This window comes from Equus przewalskii, chromosome 7 (genome assembly GCF_037783145.1).
Source record: "Equus przewalskii isolate Varuska chromosome 7, EquPr2, whole genome shotgun sequence".
NCBI classification, from domain to species: Eukaryota; Metazoa; Chordata; class Mammalia; order Perissodactyla; family Equidae; genus Equus; species Equus przewalskii.
In genome coordinates, this window is record NC_091837.1 from 54227955 (window position 1) to 54248735 (window position 20781).

Sequence of the window (20781 nt, forward strand, 5' to 3'; positions counted from 1 at the left end):
CCAGAAGAAAAGTGATGCCACTTGGAGAAAGAATAATGGGGTAAGAGAAGAAGGTTTGAGGAAATGCAGAGTTCAAATTTAGGCATGTTGAGCAAGAGGCACTATTGGGATGCCAAAATGGTCAGGAGATCAGCGGGCAAGTCAGATCAGAAAGAACAAAGATGGATTTCCCAATGGTTGGTGATAGAGGAGCTGTGGGAGGAAACAATCAAGACAGAGGACAGACAGAATGCTTCTGGATTTAGTGATGATAACAACACCAGCACCCTTGGAGTAAAAAAAGCTCCTATAAGAGGGAAGCGGCAGGATAACTAGACTGTCATCACTACCACACGTGATGAGAAAGGAGAAGTGGCAAGGTCGACCACTCTTTAGCAGTGATAGGAACGAGAGAAGTGGAATTGTTGCCAAAGGATGGGAGGGAGGTGCCACCTTGGGTAACATGAATTAATTTTTAGGCATAAAGGAAAGAAAGAGGTGGAGATAAAGTGGGTAAAAGTACAACAAAGAATAGACAATGGATAACCTTAGGAGAAGGCAAATAAATTAAGATCAAGGTCAAAGTAGGAACATTAGTCCAGAAAGATGAAAAGTAGGGGGGTAACGCAGAAGAAATAATGAACTCTCTTCTAAAAGGGGGGCTAAAACAAAAGGAGGTTTAAAGAATAGCTCACGAAAGAAATGAAGGTTAAATATTTAACGCAAGTCTTTAGGAACAGGTAGAAAATGAAACAAGGAGTCAATAAGTTATGGATATGGATACAAGGATAATCAAGCTGTAAAGAGGGTTACACAAGAATTAAGTGAATGTTTTGAGGGCACAATCGAGATCATTTTGTTACTTTTCCCTTCAGCAAGCTTAGCACATTGCCACCTTCCACAGGGGCTCTCCCATCAGATGGCGAGGGGACACCCAGGATGAGGAAATGGCAGAAGATTAAGGATATAGGACATCTGGGGTACCTGGTGAGAGAAACATTGAAACGACTGACCCCAAGACACAGGCTGGGAGGGAAGGCAAGTGAATCCTGAATAGGAAGGCTCCAGGGTCTCTTCCAGGGCAGATGAGGGAACTGGTACCACTGAAGAAAGCTCAAGAGCAGTGCAGTTATGGGGAGAAACCAGGTTTCAGTTAAGATGAGGAAGCAGAGAGAGCTCTTGGGGCACTGGTTAAGGATCTAGGGGAATTTGGACACAATGGGGCTGAAGTTTTCTGGGACTCAGGGGAAGGAAGGGGCAGAGAAGTGATCTATGTGGTAGTGAGGACAAATGAACAGAAAGGCTGGAAAGTGAGAGAAGAAGGAGGAGTTTGCATCTATGGAGATGAAGCAGAGCAAGCTGACTTGTAGGCAACCCCTTTTGTTCATGTAGCAGGTCTGAGGGTCCTGTCAACTGGAAAAATCAATCATACTTCTCCATCTCTAAGTGACGAAGTTGATCAACCTGAGAATTTCCTCATTGTTTCATTCTCCTGGTCCACTCATTCAGGGCGGCCTCTTCCAGGACACTAAGGACTTTCTTTTAGGAAAACATGATTGTTGCAGGGACATCTGACTAGGGTTAAACTTGTATTGTCTCCTTGGCCTCTGTCTTTACATATGCTAACGCTGCCCTTTCCAAAAGGAGATCTTCCGTTTACTCAGCTGGTATTTTGATTCACCCCCTTGTCTGTCAGAGAGACCCTCTCTAATCTTCTTAGGTTCTAAACTGGAGAATCTTTTCGACCCCTCCATCTTCCTTAACACCCTGTCCCTCCAGCAGCATCCTACTTAACGCTGTCTGTTGAATCCATCCCTTCCTTCTACACCAGCAACACCGTACAAGCCCACTTACCATTGTTGACATTGTAGGAAAGGCTTTTGCTGAGGTCGGTGTCTGCAGGTGGAGCTCACATGGCCCTCTCCCTAGGGGGCGTTACCTGCGTGATCTGCCTATTCACACGGGCCGACCAATGTCCAAAGTCAACTGTGGAGGCTCAGAACCACTGTTCCATCTGAAACCTCAGAGATTGGCTCTCTCTAACCAAGCTCACAAACGCTAATGTGTAAATAAACAATTTCAGTGTAGTAAAGAAATCCAGCAGTCACACAGGTCAGAATGACTAATCTGTTCTCTATATTCATAGGAAGCCTTTTTCTGTCTTTGCAGCACTCTTTCCCACTCCAGAGAAATTCCTGTCCATAAGACTATAAATCTTCAGCCCAAACAACCAACACTACAACTTCCTTGTTATTTCCTTCCACTGCTAACCAACCTCAGGGATGACTGCCATTTTCTTTCTTTATGTATACTAGTCGATTCCTTTAGATTACAGCCAAGCCATGGTGGCCTGGGGTCTATTTTGTCTCCTTGTCGGGTTCTTAACCCCATTGTGCATAAAATTAAATATAGAGCATTACAAAGGAAATCAGTGACATTGAAATGACACTAACAAAATATTTTTCAAATTCTAGTATGTTTGCATCTTTATTAATTACAAAATCTAGCATCAGGTCTAATAACTACCATAATTTCAAAGTAGTGATGAGCATAAAGGATAATTTAAAATATATCCAACTAAATGTATATGAAAATGTCTGATTACTACTGGTGACGAAGTCAGAGGTGCTGCTAATAATTACTCTGGTTTGCTGTCTACATTCATAATTTAAGGCTATGCTAAATTTCAGTCAGAGATTTGTATAAATAAAGAGGTAATTTTTTTCCATCCAATAAGGCAGGTTTCCTGAATTTTACCCACAGACAATGACAGTTTGTAGACCCCAGGTGAAGGACCTCTATAAGGTGATTTGGCATAGTTCTGCTTTTTTCCACTACATGCTGATTTTACGGTGTGTTTCTCACATCACAATTTCTAAGTTCTTGGGCAACTTATTCCAGTCTGTATATACCACCTACAGTTATCAGATATGTTCTCCATCTTTTCAAGAACACCGTTTCTTTTTTTGTTTTAAGATTTTATTTTTTTCCTTTTTCTCCCCAAAGCCCCCCAGTACATAGTTGTATATTCCTCGTTGTGGGTCCTTCCAGTCGTGGCATGCGGGACGCCGCCTCAGCGTGGTTCGATGAGCAGTGCCATGTCCGCACCCAGGATTCAAACCAACGAAACACTGGGCCGCCTGCAGCGGAGCGCGCGAGCCCAACCACTCGGCCACGGGGCCAGCCCCCAAGAACACTGTTTCTTATATTTAAAAAGTATGAGGCAATTTCCAAAAACTGAAAACAACCGAAGTATCCACTAAGTGCTGAATGGATAAACAAATTATAGTATATCCATTCAAATGAATACTATTCATAAATTAAAAAGGAAAAATTAATGAAACACGCAACAACGTGGATGGAAACCAAAAGAATTACGTTAACTGAAAGAAACCAGAATCAAAAGGCTGCATACTGTGTGGTTCCATTTATATGACTTAATGGAACAGGCAAAACTGCAGGGACACGAAACAGACCAGCGGTTGCCAGGGGCTGGGCTGAGGGGAGGAAATTCCCTACAAAAGAGTGTGAGAGAGCTTTCTGGATGGAAATATTCTAACTCTCGATTCAGGTGGCAGTTACACAACTCCATATTTTTTCAAAATTCATATAATGCACACTTACAAAAGGAGAATTTTTCTGCCTGTAAATTATAGTGCAATGTATCTTTTAATTTTTTCCACATTTTTTTTTCTTTTTTGTGAGGAAGATTGGCCCTGAACTAAGATCTGTTGCCAATCTTCTTTTTGCTTGTGGAAGATTGTGCCTGAGCTAACATCTGTGCCAATCTTCCTCAATTTTGTACATGGGATGCTGCCACAGCATGGCTCAATGAGCAGTGTGCAGGTCCACACCTGGGATCTGAACCTGCAAACCCCAGGCCACCAAGCGGAGCACGCCAACTTAACCACTATGCCATTGGGCCAGCCTTGCAACATATCTTTTAAACTATTGAAAATATCTGTGGACCTTCACATAATAGAAATTGTACTTTTAATATCCATTCATAGAGAAATGCATGAGTGCACATAGACTCAAGGAGCTGCAATAACTCCAGAGGTAAAAGGATGCAGGTAACCTTAACCTAAGTGGTCTCTCACCCTGCAGATTTTCCTCCTCCAGTCTGTATCTTTCTCCTGGCTCATTCTTCCTAGTTTTCGTCCCATCACTCTATCACTCAGAATTCTCAATAATCCCTTTATATAGACTTGTTAGTGGGAGGGACTTTGAAGGTCGTGAATTCCTATCTCCAGCCCACTGCGAAGTCCCCTCCCCAATACTCCTGACTGATGGGCGGTGAGCTTTCATATGGACACCCTAATGGCAATGGGCTCAACCTGGTACTCTTCCACTTCTGCACCCTGCTCACTCTGGATTCCACAGTGCCCTGTCCTAACAGTTCAATGCCCAGGGCAGCTCCCTTATCCTTCACTGAAGAGGCTCCAAGAGCCCAATAAAATCAACAATAGCGACAACAAAGATCATAACCAAACACTTTTAACCAGGCCTCAGTGTGACATGGCTGAAATTCCCAGTTCATGTATACCAAATGAGATATATAGGTCATATAGGGAAGGCCCTCTCTGCCCTTGGCATCGCCAGGTAGGGCCGATTCCTGGGGCTCATCACCTCCAAAAGGAGCGGCCTCTTCCATTTACTCCAAGTGCTGTTATATATCTCATCGCTTTTACGTGTGTGGAAAATTTGGGGAATCACAGCATCCAGAACTCTCTAGAGTCTAGACTCTATCAGACCTCAGGCTCTAGAATTCCTCCTACCCCTTCTAACCTGCTGCACCTATTGTCTCAAATTATGGTCCCATTGCCTTATGCCTGGTCTAAACCACTCTTACTAGCCCTTTAAAACTTATGTTTCTGTAAGATTCTATGCTTGGTTCCTAATCCTGGATTTTGGATTTTCCTCTATTCCATGTTCTTCAGTATTCACGCCACTAACTTCTCCTTTCACCGCATCCAACTGAGGCTCTGAAATGCTTCCCCACTGGTATGAGAATGGACTCACATATACTGTCTCTTTTCTCCTATCTAGATTATATTTATCTGTGGTGATCAAGCTTAAATCTCACCTTTTTACAGAAGCTTTCCATGAGTCCAAAGTGACTTCCTCCTTCCTTGGATTATTATCTGCCTCATCAACTATTTCCCATTGAATGGGCAAATATGTTTTCTTAATAATTAAATTATAAGCAACTTCAAGGCCTATGCTTCTTGATATCTTCCATGGTGGTGAGATACATTGGTTCACATTCAGAAGATGCTCAGTTGTTGCTTGTTTTTCTTTATTCAGTTGATAAACTTAAAATATCCCTATATTAGTCATATTTTGAAGGTTGAAAAGATATATAGAAGTGGCCAAAATATGGATCCTGGGTAATGGCTCTAAGCTGATTCTCAGGGAGATATGGTTACAGAGATAAATCAATCAAACAAATCCTCTTTAATTCCACCTGGTACTATTGACCCAAACCCCAGTGCAGTCTCTTGGTAAACTAAGCTAAGCTGTAAAGTAATCACAGTGATGCGTTTGGAGAGGACAGTAGTCTGTTCCATACTACCTTTCCATTAGGCCACGCCCAGGTTCCTGCTTATCCTTAACAGGGCATGGCCACATAGGCCCATCCAAGTCACACACAACCTCAGGCCTGTTTTCCAACACCAGCTGCTTGAGAGCTTCAGGGGAAAAACAGACAGAAATCCAAATAAAACCTACCAATTAGATACAAGAGCCTTGAATCTCCTCTTCTCTCTGCAGCTCTCCCCTCATAGGTGGGGCTGGGTGAGTATTGAGTGATTCTAGAAACCAAAACTCTAACCTCATCTAATGATTACTTATGGATAAAATCCTTAACACAGACGTGTTCGTTGAGATAGATACAAACTTGGACCAAGGCATGGGTGTCTTGACTTTGAATCATCTGAGCTATTTACATACAGCAAATTAAAGTCCCCTGGATAGACACAGGGTGGGTTCTCGAGGCTAGGTGGGCTGAGGTTGCTCCTTTTGAGTATAAAGTCCCTAAATACAGCAGCATACAGGATAAGTTGTAGAAGATTTTTGAATTGGAAGTTCCTAAGCATTTCTCCCAACTAGGTTGGTCGCTAAAATTCAACCAAGAAACTACAGTTACAATTAATAAAAAATAAAACGTGGTTTAATTAACATATCCTTGATAATGTTTGCCTTTCCTTGGATGGTTGACTACATGGACAGGGAAAGAAGGAGAGACAAAGGAAAAGCTTTTTCAGTGTTTATTCACCACGCCCCAGAGGAAAGACAAGCTAGATAAGGCGGACACAAGCAATCCAAGCACCAGAAAAGCATACTCTGTCAAGAAGTAAGGAAGCTTTCCTAGGCTTCCCTACAGGCTGGATGAAATATTCTCAAGAAATCAGCCACATCCCCTTGCTCTAATTCCTTGCTTACTCAGCAACCATCTGACTATTAATTAAATTGGTATTATGGTTTTAAAATGAGTCTTTTATGATTTGCTTACCTTTAATGAAACCCCCAGGGCTTATTCACCTCACGGAGAGCTGACAAAATTGAATTCTTGAGCCTACAAAGATCCAGGGCCCCAAAATATTGTCATTCCCCCAGCCCAGCCCCCACCTCCTATGAGACCCAATGCAAGCACTTGGCCAACCAAATCTCCACTCTGGCTATCAGTTTATGCGCAATAATATTAGTGGGCATTTCAGAGTCAGCAGATCACTGGCTACCAGTTGACATTCACCCCAAGAAAATAAATGAAGAAGAAAGAGTATATCTAGGATATTTTTAAAAAATAATAAACAAGCTTGTCCGTTATAAGGCAGAGGACAGAAGAACCTTAACCCAGGAGCGGTCCTGAGTTGTTCATTAACCACTGCACACTCTGTAGTAGGAAGAGGAACATCGTCACCAAATTAGTCTTTTTTACCTCAATTAAATATCTAGGCTTTAGTCCCATGGTCAGAATGTGAAGAAAAACAGTATATAGCTAAGAAAAGACATAAATTTATAGTGTAAATGTTTCACTAACGCACCTTTCGTTTTCCGGCGCTGGATCCTTCCTGCTGATGACAGCTCCTCTGACCGCAGTATCTACAGCAAGCACTTAGGACCCCGGAATATGGTGACCATTGACCTTAATTCATCCCTCTTGTGGATCCCATATAACCATCTTTCTAAGAGAGCTTTCACAAACTCAAACAAACACAGGAAAGGCAGACCCTGTCTTTGGAGTCTATGTTTACCCATATAACCCTCTTTCATCATAAATTGCCTCTCAGGCAAGAAATATTGGACTTTTCTCATATCTGTCATTGCCATTTCTTCATACGAGCATTCCTTTGACCAAGAATGCATTCCTGCTCTCTTTTCGTTCTTTCCTTCCTACCGCAGCCTTGGTCTTCTCTCACCTAAAACACCGTAAGTTTCTTCTTCTGAGACTCTCCAGCTTTTACTTCAGATTACCTACATTCGATATTCAGGTCTCTGCCAAAGTTTTCTCTTCTTTTTATATTAAAAATAATCTCTATCTCTGTAAGTTTGTCAATGATTCAACAATCAGATTCAAGATGCCCCCTGTACTCTGAATTGCCTCACTTTCTCTCCACCTCCTTGTCATGTTCATATTCAAATTTTATTAATTATTTCCAGATTAATGGCAGTTCAGGAGGCGAGCAAGTCAAAGTGGCCAAGGGCATAAAGCTTGGAGGGCGTGCTAATACAGTGAATTATAGAATCACCTATTAGATGATGTCAATAGGATGGAGTAGTGGAGTGGCACTAACAGGAGATGTATCAGGCAAAAATATAGGTTCCTGTATTTAGGTTAAAATTCATAAATGATAACCACAATGAGATATTGCCTTACACACGTTAGAATAACTATCATAAAAAAGAAAAGAGAAAGGTTGGCATGGATGTGGAGAAAAGGGAACCCCTTGTGCACTGTTGGTGGAAACGTAATTTGGTACAGCAACTATGGAAGATAGTATGGAGGTTCCTCAAAAACTTAAAAATAAAGCTACCATGTGACCCAACAATCCCACTTCTGGAAAGGAAGGAAATGAAAACAGGATCTCAAAGAGATATCTGTACTCCCATGTTCATCACATCATTATTCTCAATAGCCAAGATATGGAAACAACCTAAGTGTCTGTCTAAGAATGAATGGATTAAGAAGATGTAGTGTGTACATACAAGGTGGAATATTATTCAGCCATCATAAACAAGGAAATCCTGCCATATGCAACAACATGGATGGACCTTGAGGGCATTACGCTAAATGAGATAAGCCAGACAGAGAAAGACAAATATTGTATGAACTCACTTACATGTGGAATCTAAAAGTGTTGAACTCATAGAAACAGAGTAGAATGGTGGTTGTCAGGAATTAGGGGGTGGGGAAAATAGGAAGAGGATGGTAAAGAGTAGAAACTTTCAGCTCTAAGATGAATAAGATCTGAGGCTCTAATGTATAACATGGTGACTGTAGTTGATGACACTGCATTATATTACTGAAACTTGCTAAGAGAGTAGAATTTAGTTTTCACACAAAAAAAGATAAATATGTTAGGTGAAGGATGTGTTCATTAACTAGATGATGGGGTCCTTTCACAATGTATACCTATATCAAATCACTATTTACCCTTCAAATATCTTACAATTTTATTTGTTAATTATACCTCAGTAAAGCTGAAAATAAAATAAAAATTTATAAATGATAAAAGTAGAGATGATACGCAATATGTGGTGATTTTAGATCACTGTGACCAAGGTCACAATGGGTAGTGTTATAATGAACGAGAGGGGGGGTCACAGTTACTACAGTTACGGGTGCCCTCAGGGTGCATCATTTGCAGTTGAGTGCCTTCCAAGAGAAATTACAGTCTCAACGTCCTGCGGGTTGGCCTGATCCCATGTGGAGCGTGCATCAAGTTCAGAGTGTCCCATTTGAAGAGAAACATTGGCCAATGGAAGTATGTCTGAGGAGGAAGTTCTGGGAGGTAAGGATTCCAGGAAGCGTGTCTGAAAATGAACCATTCAGAGAAGTGGGACAGTCTATTCGGCAAAAAGAAAATAAGCTGTTCTTCATTACTCTAATGGCTCTCAGGAGACCAGCAATCTTAAACTCAAATTTCCAAGGGGCCAAGCAGGAACATAGAGGACAGAAATTGGACCTGTGTAAAGAAAGGAAAAACTCAAGCACGATAGTGCCACTGGAAATGTTAGCTGGCCTCCAAGCTGGAGGGGAGGCCTAGGGAGTTAGTCTAACGTCTGAGAGTGAGAGCCCGCTGATTATCATCACGTGTGACTGCAAGCCTAGGGCTGCCATCTTTTCCAACTTTTCAAGAGAATCAAGAAATCCACACATACATATTTTTTAATCTAGAGGATGTACCCATTTTTTGTTCATCTTGCATTTCCCCTGGTAGTTTCTCTTTTTCTCTTTTTTTTTTTTTTTAAAGATTGGCAGCTGAGCTAACATCTGTTGCCAATCTTCTCTTTGTGTTTTTTCTTTTTCTTCTCCCCAAAGCCCCCCAGTACGTAGTTGTAGGTCCTTCTGGTTGTGCTACATGGGATGCTGCCTCACCATGGCCTGATTAGCGGTGCCACGTCCATGCCCAGGATCCAAACCAGCAAACCCCAGGCCACTGAAGCAAAGCACAAGAACTTAACCACTGGGCCAGGGGGCTGGCCCACAGAAATCCATATTTTTATGTAATGTTGTCTCAATTTTTAATTTTAACTACTATTTCAACGTTTTTTTATAAATTCTTTTTTTAAGATTTTCTTTTCCCTTTTTCTCCCCAAAGCCCCCCAGTACATAGTTGTATATTTTTACTTGTGGGTTCTTCTAGTTGTGGCATGTGGGAGGCCACCTCAGCATGGCCTGATGAGCAGTGCCATGTCTGCACCCAGGATCTAAACCAGCGAAACCCTAGGCCACCGAAGTGGAGTGTGAGAACTTAAACCACTCAGCCACAGGGCTAGCCCCATATTTCAACATTTTTAAAGAAACATCCCATAGGCCAAACATAATGTGTTATGGGCTGGTGGCAGCCCAGGATTGTCAGTTCACTATGTCTACAGGAGACATTTCTAGCTTTCAACAGAAATAGCTCAAAGAGGCATAGATGGAAGATTGACTTGGGATATGAGAGAGTTTTTAAATGTTTAGAATTCATAATCAGAAAACAGGCTCTCCATCCAAGTTCTAAGCATTGGGAAATAGTCAAGAGAATATTAGATAACAATATATGAAAGTTGTAAGAGAAAGGATTTTTCTCCTCAGCAGAGACCAAATTGTAATTATGCTTTACACTGGGATAGTGGTTTACAGTTTATGAAGAGCTTTTATATCATCTCATAGTAAAAGTTATTAGAACAGTCCTTTGAAGTAGAAAAGTGGATATGTATTTCTATTTGATGACTGCATAAGCTGAATATCTGACATGTTAAATAACTCAGAAAAGGTCATCTGGGAAACTGGGCAGCAGAACTACGAACTGGATGACTCAGGTCATCTAACTCCATTCAATACTTTTTCCAGTGCTACTTCAGAGTCAGGCTCTAAGGCTGTAAGATTCCATTCCTAGCTATGCTCTGAACTGGATTTGCCCATTTTTGCTTTCCTATGGTCAACTCGCACTTCCAGGTCTTCTCCTGCACACTTCCATTCTGCTGGAATGCCTTCCTGTCCCGTCACCCTCCCTGAAAGCCCTTATCTTCATGATCTCTTGTTGAGTTTCTTCCAACCTGACTCTGACAGTTATGGAAATGTTCCCCCAGCTCTCAGTGCTCCAAACTGGACTCACCCTTGACATGCATTTGTCCAAAAGTTTTGTCTATCTTCTCTACATCTTCTACATATTTGTCTCTATAAGGACAAAAATTGTCTTAACTAATACATGAGCAAAGCCACATACACATATATGCACACACATGCATGCAAGAGTTGGTACTTGATCAATGAATCCTGGAGTGATTATAATTCTGGCCAGGAGGAAGAGAAGCTGTCGTCAACCACAGCTTCTAGTTCTCACAGGCCTCTCTACTTCCAGAAATTTTGATTCTGACAAAAGCCAGTGGGGTAGCCTTGTTTCTGCACATTCAGTACAGGAGAGGCAGTAAAGAATCTCTGGTCCTCTGTATTTCAGGCTTGTGGATGCCAGTTTGAAATATGGCATTATTCCTTGGGTTCAGATGAAACTTGTCTGGGCAGAACACAAAAATTGTGGAGAAATTGCTGACTAAGTAAAGCTTCCAATGACTTTGTTTGGCTGAAATGTAGGTTTTTTAAATGTGAGCACTGCCCAAGGGTCTTTTCTTGTTGTCTCATGGACATATATCAAGGGCGATGATGTCTTCTAACGCGCTGTATTTAAGCCTGTGCTGCCAAATGTCATCAGAGTGAAATAATTACCACTTGCGTCTATCATCTAAAATGAAAGATAAAATGTATAGAAAATGGAATACATGCATAGAAATAGGGATGGGAGAAAAAAAATTCCTAAGAACGTTGCTGCATCCAGCCAAGGAGGGAGAGGAATATTTTGTTTTGTTTCGTCTGCTTTGTTTTGGTGACCTAGGTGGTCAAATGACCTGTTAAGAATATTTCATAGAGCTAATGTTCTAACACTCTAATCTCTCTAGGCAAGGTTCATATTTGTGCGGGTTACTTATTCTCCCTTTGTTGACTAAGTCAATAATCAGAATCAGCAGGTTTGGAGTCAGATTGGCAGGGATCAGCAGCCTGACTTGGGAGCAGTGAGTATAAAAGCCCCCAACTGGAAGCGACCATCACAGAGGTCTGCTCGTTCTTGGCACGATGGCTTCTCATCACCTGCTTCTCCTCTGCCTCGCCGGACTGGTATTTGCATCTGAGGCTGGCCCCGCGGTGAGTATTTGACTCCCTAAAGTCCTTCTATACCTTTCCTATGGACAGTAGGTGAAGCAGAAGTGACTTCTTCTAGCTTTTCTAACCAGCTTTTGTGACTAGAGCAAGGGTACCCAGCACCTGTTTTTAAACATCATGGATTCAAACTTCAAAAAGCATGAAGTTCTGCAGAGCTCACTGTCCTGGGGCTGGGACTCTGGGTGCTCTCTTCTCCTGCTTTGGTGCATTGGCTTTGCAATGCCCAGTGCCTCAGTTTCCTCAGAGAGATGGTAGAAATAAAGATATCATATTCATGAATATCTTAATATTGAATTTTTACAAACATCCTTTTATAAAGTTTATTTCCCTTTAGCTGATTAAAATGTATTTATTGATTAACCTTTGAAAGGCTTAGTAGATAATATTCTAGTCAGTTATCTAATTCTTAAGTCCTCTAGAAGAATTAACAAATGCCATAAAATGGGTCAAGAAGTAGTCTGACATTATTTTACAAACAACTAGTAAGAGGGAATTACCGCAGCCACATCTGACTGAAATGCTCTCAGGAAAAACTATTTGGTCTTGTGGCACATAACGTCTTTTCAGTAATTCCACTCAAATGGCAAGGATTAACAAAGCAACTGTTCTCAGAGGGCCTACTTTCTCCGTTAAAATTCATTATCCATGCCCCTGGTCGATTGCAGCATGTCCAGAGGCAAATACCATTCTTGCTTTGGAAACAATCAGGTCTGTGTTAGACTGAGTGAGGGAAGCTCATTAACCATCAACACTTACGTTGCTGGAAATGGAATTAGCATGTTCTTCCTGCCTTGTTCCAGATTTCTAACACCAGAAAGAATAGATCCTTTCACTCTTGCCAATTTTGTTGACTTCTCCCTTGTCTTCTCTACGCCTAGGGCGCTGGTGAATCCAAGTGTCCTCTGATGGTCAAAGTCCTTGATGCTGTCCGAGGCAGTCCTGCTGCCAACGTGGATGTGAAAGTGTTCAAAAAGGCTGCTGATGAGACCTGGGAACTGTTCGCCTCTGGGTAAGCTGCCCGATGAACCTAGAGCTGAGACTTCATTATATCTTCCTATTCACTGGCCACTTGTTAGAGAAAGTGGCTCATGTCATTCGCTGAAGAATCTACAAGTAGATTGAAAATGCAGGCAGAAGTCAAGTGGGCCCTAAGGAGGATACCCTCCTCTTGCTTTGCTTAGCTGGGAGTGACCAGGAGCCTGAGAAGCATTTAGGGCAGACAGTGGTGCAAAGAAGGAGCCAGCAACTCCCCTAGTCCAGCATTGCTTCACCATCTTTTTGGGTCACAGACTACTTTAAGAATTGACGAAAACTATGCACTCCACATCCCGAAAAATGCACATACACACAAATGTGTATATGTAATTTCAGGAGTTTCACAGATTCCCCTGCTACCCTTCACAACACTCAAGCTGAGAGTCCTTGTCTTGGAATTTTAGGGAAGATATACAACCTGTGTTAATTTCTTAGTGAAAGGAAAGGAATTGATGGGCAGCATTGACAAGACACCTATCTGTAGTTTATCTGGATCCTCCAGAATTTAGGGCTTTTGTCTAACACTTGTGGAGCACCTACTCTGTGCAAAGCTTGGGGCTGTCAAGCTCAATAAGAAAGGACACAGAAGAGAAAGTCACATAATGCAAAGCACAGCCACAGACCAATTTCACAATCACCCACCGTCAAGTTCAAAAATGACTTCTCGTCTCCATCGACTGCTTTACAACTTTCACGGAGTTTTTCGACCTCCACTAGCAAGAATTGCAAAGACAATGCACCTTAGTACACCTAAACCAACTAACTAAAAGAAAGAGCTGCCAAGAAATCCTCAGCACCAACAATACTGCTAAGTGTTTATGCCCTGGGAGGTGAATTTCTGTGGATTTTAATTGACTCCCAAGAATCGCAATATGATTCTTCCACCTATCATTGGGAAGTCCATTTTCTTTGGTGTGCTTTCAACTGAGTCTTTATTTGCTGATTCATTTATATTTTTATAAAATAGCAAACACAATATGTAAAGCAGTTACAAGAATATTCTAAGCAAGAGATAGAAGGGACACCAAAAACATTCAGATGTTTGTGTGAATCTTTTTTTTATGACAAGACAAAAAAGGAAACTAAATATTTTCTTCCTGGAAATGAAGAAAGGTGGGAAGGCAATGGTCAGAGTCAGTAAAGACAACTTCCATTTTAATCTGTCTTAGTTTTTGCAGTCTAAAGGACAGCAATTTCTAACATCAGCTATTGTCGTTAGGTACTTAAATGGAAATAGAAGTTAGCTAGTTAAAAATAAAGGTGCCTAATATTTGCTGTTGGCCAAGAGTTATTAAAGAGATTAAGTACACAAAAGGGAAAAGAGTCAGATACCAGTTCCTCATTGTAGTTTGGGGTTCCCAGTGTGTATACAAATGATACCACCTCTGAAAGGTGCCCGCTGGCAGCTGGGGGAGAGGGGAGGAGACCCTGGTGTCATCATGGGAAACTGCAGAGTCAGAGCAGCTTATGGTCACTTCTAGGGAGAGTCACGAAACTTCATCCAAACACCAAGCCTGAATCACAATGACTCTTCTTTAAGTGAAACATTACACCCATATCTTGTTCTCATAAGAGAAAGAAAATCTACATTGAGCTGTTTGAAACATTTCTGACAAATTACTATCATTTAATTTCAGTTACTAAAGTAGTCCCTGTCCTGATTTGGTTGAGAAAAAAACATGTATACACACACACACACACACACCCCCACACAAATGTGCGTGCATGTGTGTGCACACGCATGTGTGGTGTTACCTTACCATGTCATTTATTCTCTTAATGCCTAACTTAATGTGGATTTTTGCACCTTCTAGGAAAACCAGTGAATTTGGGGAGCTTCATGGGCTCACAACTGACGAGAAATTCGTAGAAGGGATATACAAAGTGGAATTAGACACCAAGTCCTACTGGCAGTCACTCGGCATTTCCCCTTTCCACGAATATGCGGAGGTGAGTGTAGAGACACTTCCATTGTGTTTTGGTTTTTCGCTCTTAGTCCCAGGAAAGGCACAGTCTGCACTTCTCATACCATGGAACTGTCCGAAGTAAAGCGCTGAACTAGCAGTTTCCTTTTCCCATTTCTACAATCAGAAATCCACAAAACTCTGAAAAGCAAACTTTTTTCTAAGTTTGGTGAAAACTCACTCAGTAACATGACCTGAACTTATACAATGTTCTTTACAGTCTTCATTCATTCCACTGATACAAATATTTGTTTGACAAAGAAATATTAATATGTTGGATTATGAGGCAGCCTTCCAGACCCCACTTAGGATGTTATGTAACAAGAGATAGATGAGCCATTTGACTTCTCTCAAATCTGAAAAATACTTCATTCCAAAGCCCATCTGGCTCCCAGAGGTTTAGATAAGTGATTTGGGGCAATGCATATAGAAACAGTAAATTCAAAATAATAATGGCAACACAATGGATACCATGTGTCAAGCATACACCACGGCCAGACACTTCTGTGTTCTACATTTAACCTATTTCTTCTTCATAAACAACCCATTGGGATCAGCCCTACTGTGAGCTCCATCTCACAGATGAAGAAAGTGGGGCACAGAGAAGTTACATAACTTGTCAAGGGCATGGGGCCAGTAAGGGGAGAAGCAGTAATGTTTACCGACAAGGCCCAGGCTGGGTTTAGCCTCAGCTGTGCCTCAGCTTTCTTCCTGTGAGAAGCCAAGCTAAGAATAACACTAATGAAGCCACATTTGTAACCCACGGTTCACACAGTATTCCTCAGAGTTATACATGGACCCATCTCCCTACTTGTCTGTGATTCCTTAAGTCATTTAAAACAGATGGCTGTCATGGAAATAGAATCCAGACATGTTGGTCAGAGTTAAAGATCAACTAATTGCATCAAAAATAGCTCGGCATGAAAAGGACCATTCTCTCTGGCTTAGTCATGGATGAGATTTTCAATTGACATAAAATGGTTCTTTTAGTAGACAGTGTTGCCAGGGAAACTGTAGGCCTGTTTGATTTCTGAGGCCCACATGTCACCAAGAGACCCCCATCTACCAAGAAGCGTGCCTCTGGTTACTCCTCAGCCCGGCAGCAAGAGCCCGGTCAGGGATGGATGCGAGGTTTAGAAGGTACCCACCACAAGACATTTGCCCCTAGAGTCTCGGCCTGATGAGATCATCTGAGAAGATTCACTGTGTACTGTCCATGACATGTTGCCCCTATTCATTAGATGTTAGCTTTCTTCGTCTGCTGTTCACTCTTTTAGCATTCATTCAACAAACATTTAAAAAATAAAACCCTTTTCTGTGTTGAGCACACTTCGGGATGCTAGAGATTCAGAAGTGAAAACATATCCCTGCTCTTGGAATGGAAGGGAAGGGACTGATGTAAGACACATTAGGCAGGACCATGAGCCCAATTTGGAACCTGAATGGATATGGGGAATGAGAGAGCAAGCAGGCAAGCATGAGTCCCAGTGCCTCCCTTTGATGACTGGTGCATGGTGGGTCCAGCCATGAGTTCCTTTCCTGCCAACTTCTTCTGATAAGGACCTCCCAGAGTGTTGCCATCCTTGAGCCCTACCACCTCCTCCCTGGCCACCGCCCCAGGTGGCCATATTAGACTTACCAAGAAAATTAGGACATTTCTTTTGGAACTTTAGTCCTCTTCATTTCATGGATTTTGAACACAGATTATGCCATTTACAATTTTTAAGAAGAATCAAGTGGAGCTGGAGGCCAATGTCACTATAAGAGAGGAGAAAATTTCCCAAGTTGCTTCCAGAAACTTGGCCTTTCAGGAGTGCTCTTCCTCCTTCACAGAGATTCTTAAGTGATTCTCACCTTTCCTTGCCCTGATGCTAATTTTGGTTTTGGTATGGTTCAGTCAGATCTTTTTTCTCCTGTCCCCAAGTAATCAAGATTTCCTTTTTTCACTTTGAAACAAAAAGTATTTATCCAGTGTGTGTCCCAAGCACTATCCAGGGCCTGTGTACAAAATAAGTAAGATTAAAACACCTCCTCGCTGTCCTCCATCTCTCCCCTGAACCAAATTTCTCCCTATTTGCCTCACTCCGGGCACCTGGCCTAGCCCTAGCCTAGCTTCTGAGTCTCAGAAGCTCTAATAAATTTGCCTGGCATCCGTGACTAACTGGAACAATGCTTTGATCAACAATTTGCCTCGTTGGAAGACTTAAGTGAACTCCAACATGTGTAGATTTCAGAATTCCAACATGATCCTCCTCACTCTGCTTATATTGTAAATAGAATCCTATAATGCTTTTATTCCATATTTCATTGCTTATTAGATACATAAAAATGTACTTGATCCTCATGGTAGAAAATACAAAGGAATAATGGGAGAAGAATCTCTGGATTTGGGGACAGGAGCTTTAACTTCTAGCCTGGCTCTGTCACTGTATACACTTGGGCCAAACACTCTAATTCAGAGGTCTGATTTGTTTATCGGTAAAATGAGAAGAATGTTCCCTTCCAGCCTGAAAATTTCTAGGTCTCCAAGTCTGCGGTGGGATTGGCAGTCATCATTCTCAGGAGTTGGGTCCTTGAACGCCAGTTTCCACGTTCTCCCCTCTTTTTTCTAAAACCAAGAAAGTGAACAAGAGCATTTAGGCTCTCTGATTTCGCTCAGCCACACTAGGGCCACTCTGATTCTCTGTGCGAATTTGCAAAACAAAAATACCTGATCATATAGAGGGTGGCAAAGAACTCTTGTTCTAAGCGCTGCATGGGGCTCCAAGGGTTTAGCTTACAAGAAAATTTTTGGATTTTTGCCTTTTGTTCTAACTGTTCCAAAAAATGAAATAATAAAATAAAGTAATTAATTTGATTCTGACTTCCAGTCATGTCTCTGTCCATGACGCACGTTGTAGAGCTCTGTTAGAAACGGACCCTGTCTGTGTTCTCTCGCAGGTGGTGTTCACAGCAAACGACTCTGGCCCCCGCCGCTACACCATCGCTGCTCTGCTCAGTCCCTACTCCTACTCCACCACAGCCCTCGTCAGCAACCCCAAGGAATGAGGGCCCCTCCTTCAGTCTACTTGAAGAAGGAGGGACCGGATTTCATGTAACCAATAGGATTCCATTTTTATTAAAGCAGTGTTTTCAGTTCATAAGGTATGTCCAAAACGTGGGCGGAGACAATAAAACATTCCTATTAAAGCACTTCCCATTTCACTGGAACTTGCTTTTTTCTTATTCCCTTGTTGTATTCTCAAAAAAAAAAAAAAAAAATCCAAATTTTACACGGAAGCAAAGGAACTCAAAAAAGTCTCTGGCTGAACTCTGGGAGAAATCCAAATTTTCAATGTCTTTCAAGCTAAGCACGTATTCAACATGGTCTGCAGCCATGAAAAATACACATTCTCAAAATGAGAAAGCTTTACTCTCCTCTAACCTTCTAACCTAATGGCAAAAGACAAATTCTAAGGGCCCACTTCTTTACTCTGTGCATTTGCTTGAAGTGCTTTATGGATTTCAAGAGCAGCACAGCAACACCAGGACAGACCTGCCCTGACCCAAGCCCTCCCATCCAGTCCAAGCCAACCGCACCCCAGTCAACTGCCTAAGGGATGAACTCAGAGAATCCTCATACCCTCAATTCACTTCGACTAATCCAAAATTCATGTATTGAAAGACTGCAAAATGCCAAGCGCTATTTGAGGTGCTCCGAAGATAAAGAATAAGATCTAGTGCCTGCATTTAAAGAGCTCGCATTCTTTTGACAAGATAACTATGCTAACGTGGTTTGGCAGAGACACACTGAGCATAGGAAAGAGGGAGTAACATGCAGCCTGGAGAGATCAGAGAAGGACTCAATTAACTTCACTTCATCTGAATCTTAGTAGTTTCTCAGGTAGAAGAGAGAGGAGGTATCCCAGGTAGAGAGAGAGAGATTGCAAAGCCATCATGCCAAGTGAAACACTTTCATAAGTTGAGGGAAAGGATGGCGATCCAGAGGTTGAAGCATAGGGGCTATGAAGGCAGGCTAGGTTGCACAGCTATAACAAACAGCCCCAAATCTCTGTGACTTAACAAAATCAGAGTTTATTTCACACTCATGCCAAGCCCAAAGCGGAAGTTCTTGGACTGGTGACTCTCGGAGTGGCTTGCCTCCAAGTGGTGACCCAGGGCCCCAGTTTTGACTTATTTTATGGCTTCAAGGGACACCTAGTCAGCTGACTGAAGGAAGAGGGAAAGCAAGGTATGAGCCCCTCTGTGCTGAAGTGTCACGCATGATTCCAACTGACCAGAACTAGTTGCATGGTCCTATTTAGATGCACTGAGCTAAACAGTTCCTGGTGGGGAGTCCTTTCCTAGAACAACTCTACATTCTGGAAAAAAACACTAATCTGGGTTGGTCAACAACCATCTCTGCCACAGTAGGGTTGGGAGTGGTGGGAAATGAGTCTAGGGTGAAGGCTGGCTTTATATGCCACCTGTCAGAGCTGTGAATTCATCTTATGGACAATAAGGACCCATTGATGGGAACCTTGTCATCAGCCATCCTCCAAGTGGCTGGGGCTAGTTACTTCTTGTACATAATCTCCAACCAGGATTCCCTAAGAAAAGCCTGGGTCAGACCCAAGGCTGAGCCCTAAACATCACTAAGCAGTCTTTCCATTTTCCTTCAAATTCAAATCTAAAATCTCGCCACACTCTAGTTGGCTGTGTAGAGAGAATAAGAAATTTGAAGAGAGTGGAATGTAGGTTTGGACTTTTTAACATGTGCTGAGTTTTCCCTCAAATATATGTGGTAAAATCAATGTCTCTGAGTTTGTTCAATGAGGTTAGCAAATTCCTCTTCCATGCACATTAGGTTAATCCATATCAAACTGCCATTTTTGTCTATTAATGGTCAAATACTGGCAATTTCATAAGATTCAGTCTAATATCTACAAATATTGTATTGCTCTGCCTATTTATAGAATACTACATTTCCATTTGGCTGCTGCTAAATACATAGGATTTTTATAACCCAAGCAGTTTGAAAATATTAATTTTCCATATATATATATATGAATTGAATTGAACTTTCCGGCCCCCACTTCCTCTTGGTATCAGCAAACTTAATCTTGTCAATTGAAATCAACTCAGTTTGACTTCCAGTTTGATGCTCAGCCTTCTCTTTCCTTTCCAAATCACATCTTCCTTCTGGAAGCATCATAGCATCTTGGCATAAAGTAGAATGTGTTGTCTGGTCCCTGATAGTCCTCTGTCCATGCTGCTTCCACTGAAATGATCCTTTTTTCCTTTGCTCTTTGTTGCTATGTGTTAGTATCTGGGCTTATGCTCTTTCATGGCCACTGCTGTGGGTCGAATTGTGTTCCCTAAAAAGATATGTTGAAGTCCCAAATCCCAATACCTGTGAGTGTGATGTTATTTGGAGAGACTTTGCAGATGTAATTAGTAATGATGAGGTCATTAGGGTGGGCTCTCATCCAATAGGACTGGTGTCCTTATAAGAAGAAAATTCGGAACCAGACATACAGAGAGAACGCCATAAGATGGCAGAGGCCGAGAACAGAGCAATGCAGCTACCAGTCAAGAACACCAAGGACTGATAGCCATCAACAGAAGGATTCTCCGCTATAAGTTTCAGAGGGAGTATGGCCCTGCTGACACCTTGATTTGGGACTTCTAATCTCCAGAACTGTGAGACAATAAATTTCTGCCATTTTAAGCCACCCAATTTGTAGCACTTTGTTACTGCAGCCTAGGGAAACTAACATAGCCTCCTAGGGGATTCTCCCAAATTCCATCCTGGGTTTGTATTCATTGAAATCTTTGCCATTCTGAAAGTCAAAATTTACATTTAACATTTAATATTTATTTCAATTTCTTTTTTTA

The 20781-nt window shown here is 41.8% G+C and overlaps 1 protein-coding gene and 1 long non-coding RNA gene across 2 annotated transcripts in view; one reads left to right on the plus strand and one right to left on the minus strand.

The window, feature by feature from the left end:
- LOC139084844 (uncharacterized) overlaps positions 1-7470 on the minus strand; it is an 81074-nt gene extending 73604 nt beyond the window's left edge. Inside the window, exon 1 of the long non-coding RNA XR_011542647.1 lies at positions 7026-7470. This is a non-coding gene — a long non-coding RNA (uncharacterized lncRNA). The remainder of the gene's footprint in view (positions 1-7025) is intronic.
- A 4041-nt stretch (positions 7471-11511) lies between these two features.
- Positions 11512-18096, plus strand: TTR (transthyretin). Its single transcript, XM_008535976.2, has 4 exons — positions 11512-11887; positions 12784-12914; positions 14755-14890; positions 17845-18096. Exons 1-4 carry the CDS (start codon positions 11819-11821, stop codon positions 17950-17952), a joined length of 444 nt encoding a protein of 147 aa, XP_008534198.1. The 5' UTR covers positions 11512-11818; the 3' UTR covers positions 17953-18096.
- Positions 18097-20781: the final 2685 nt, after the last annotated feature.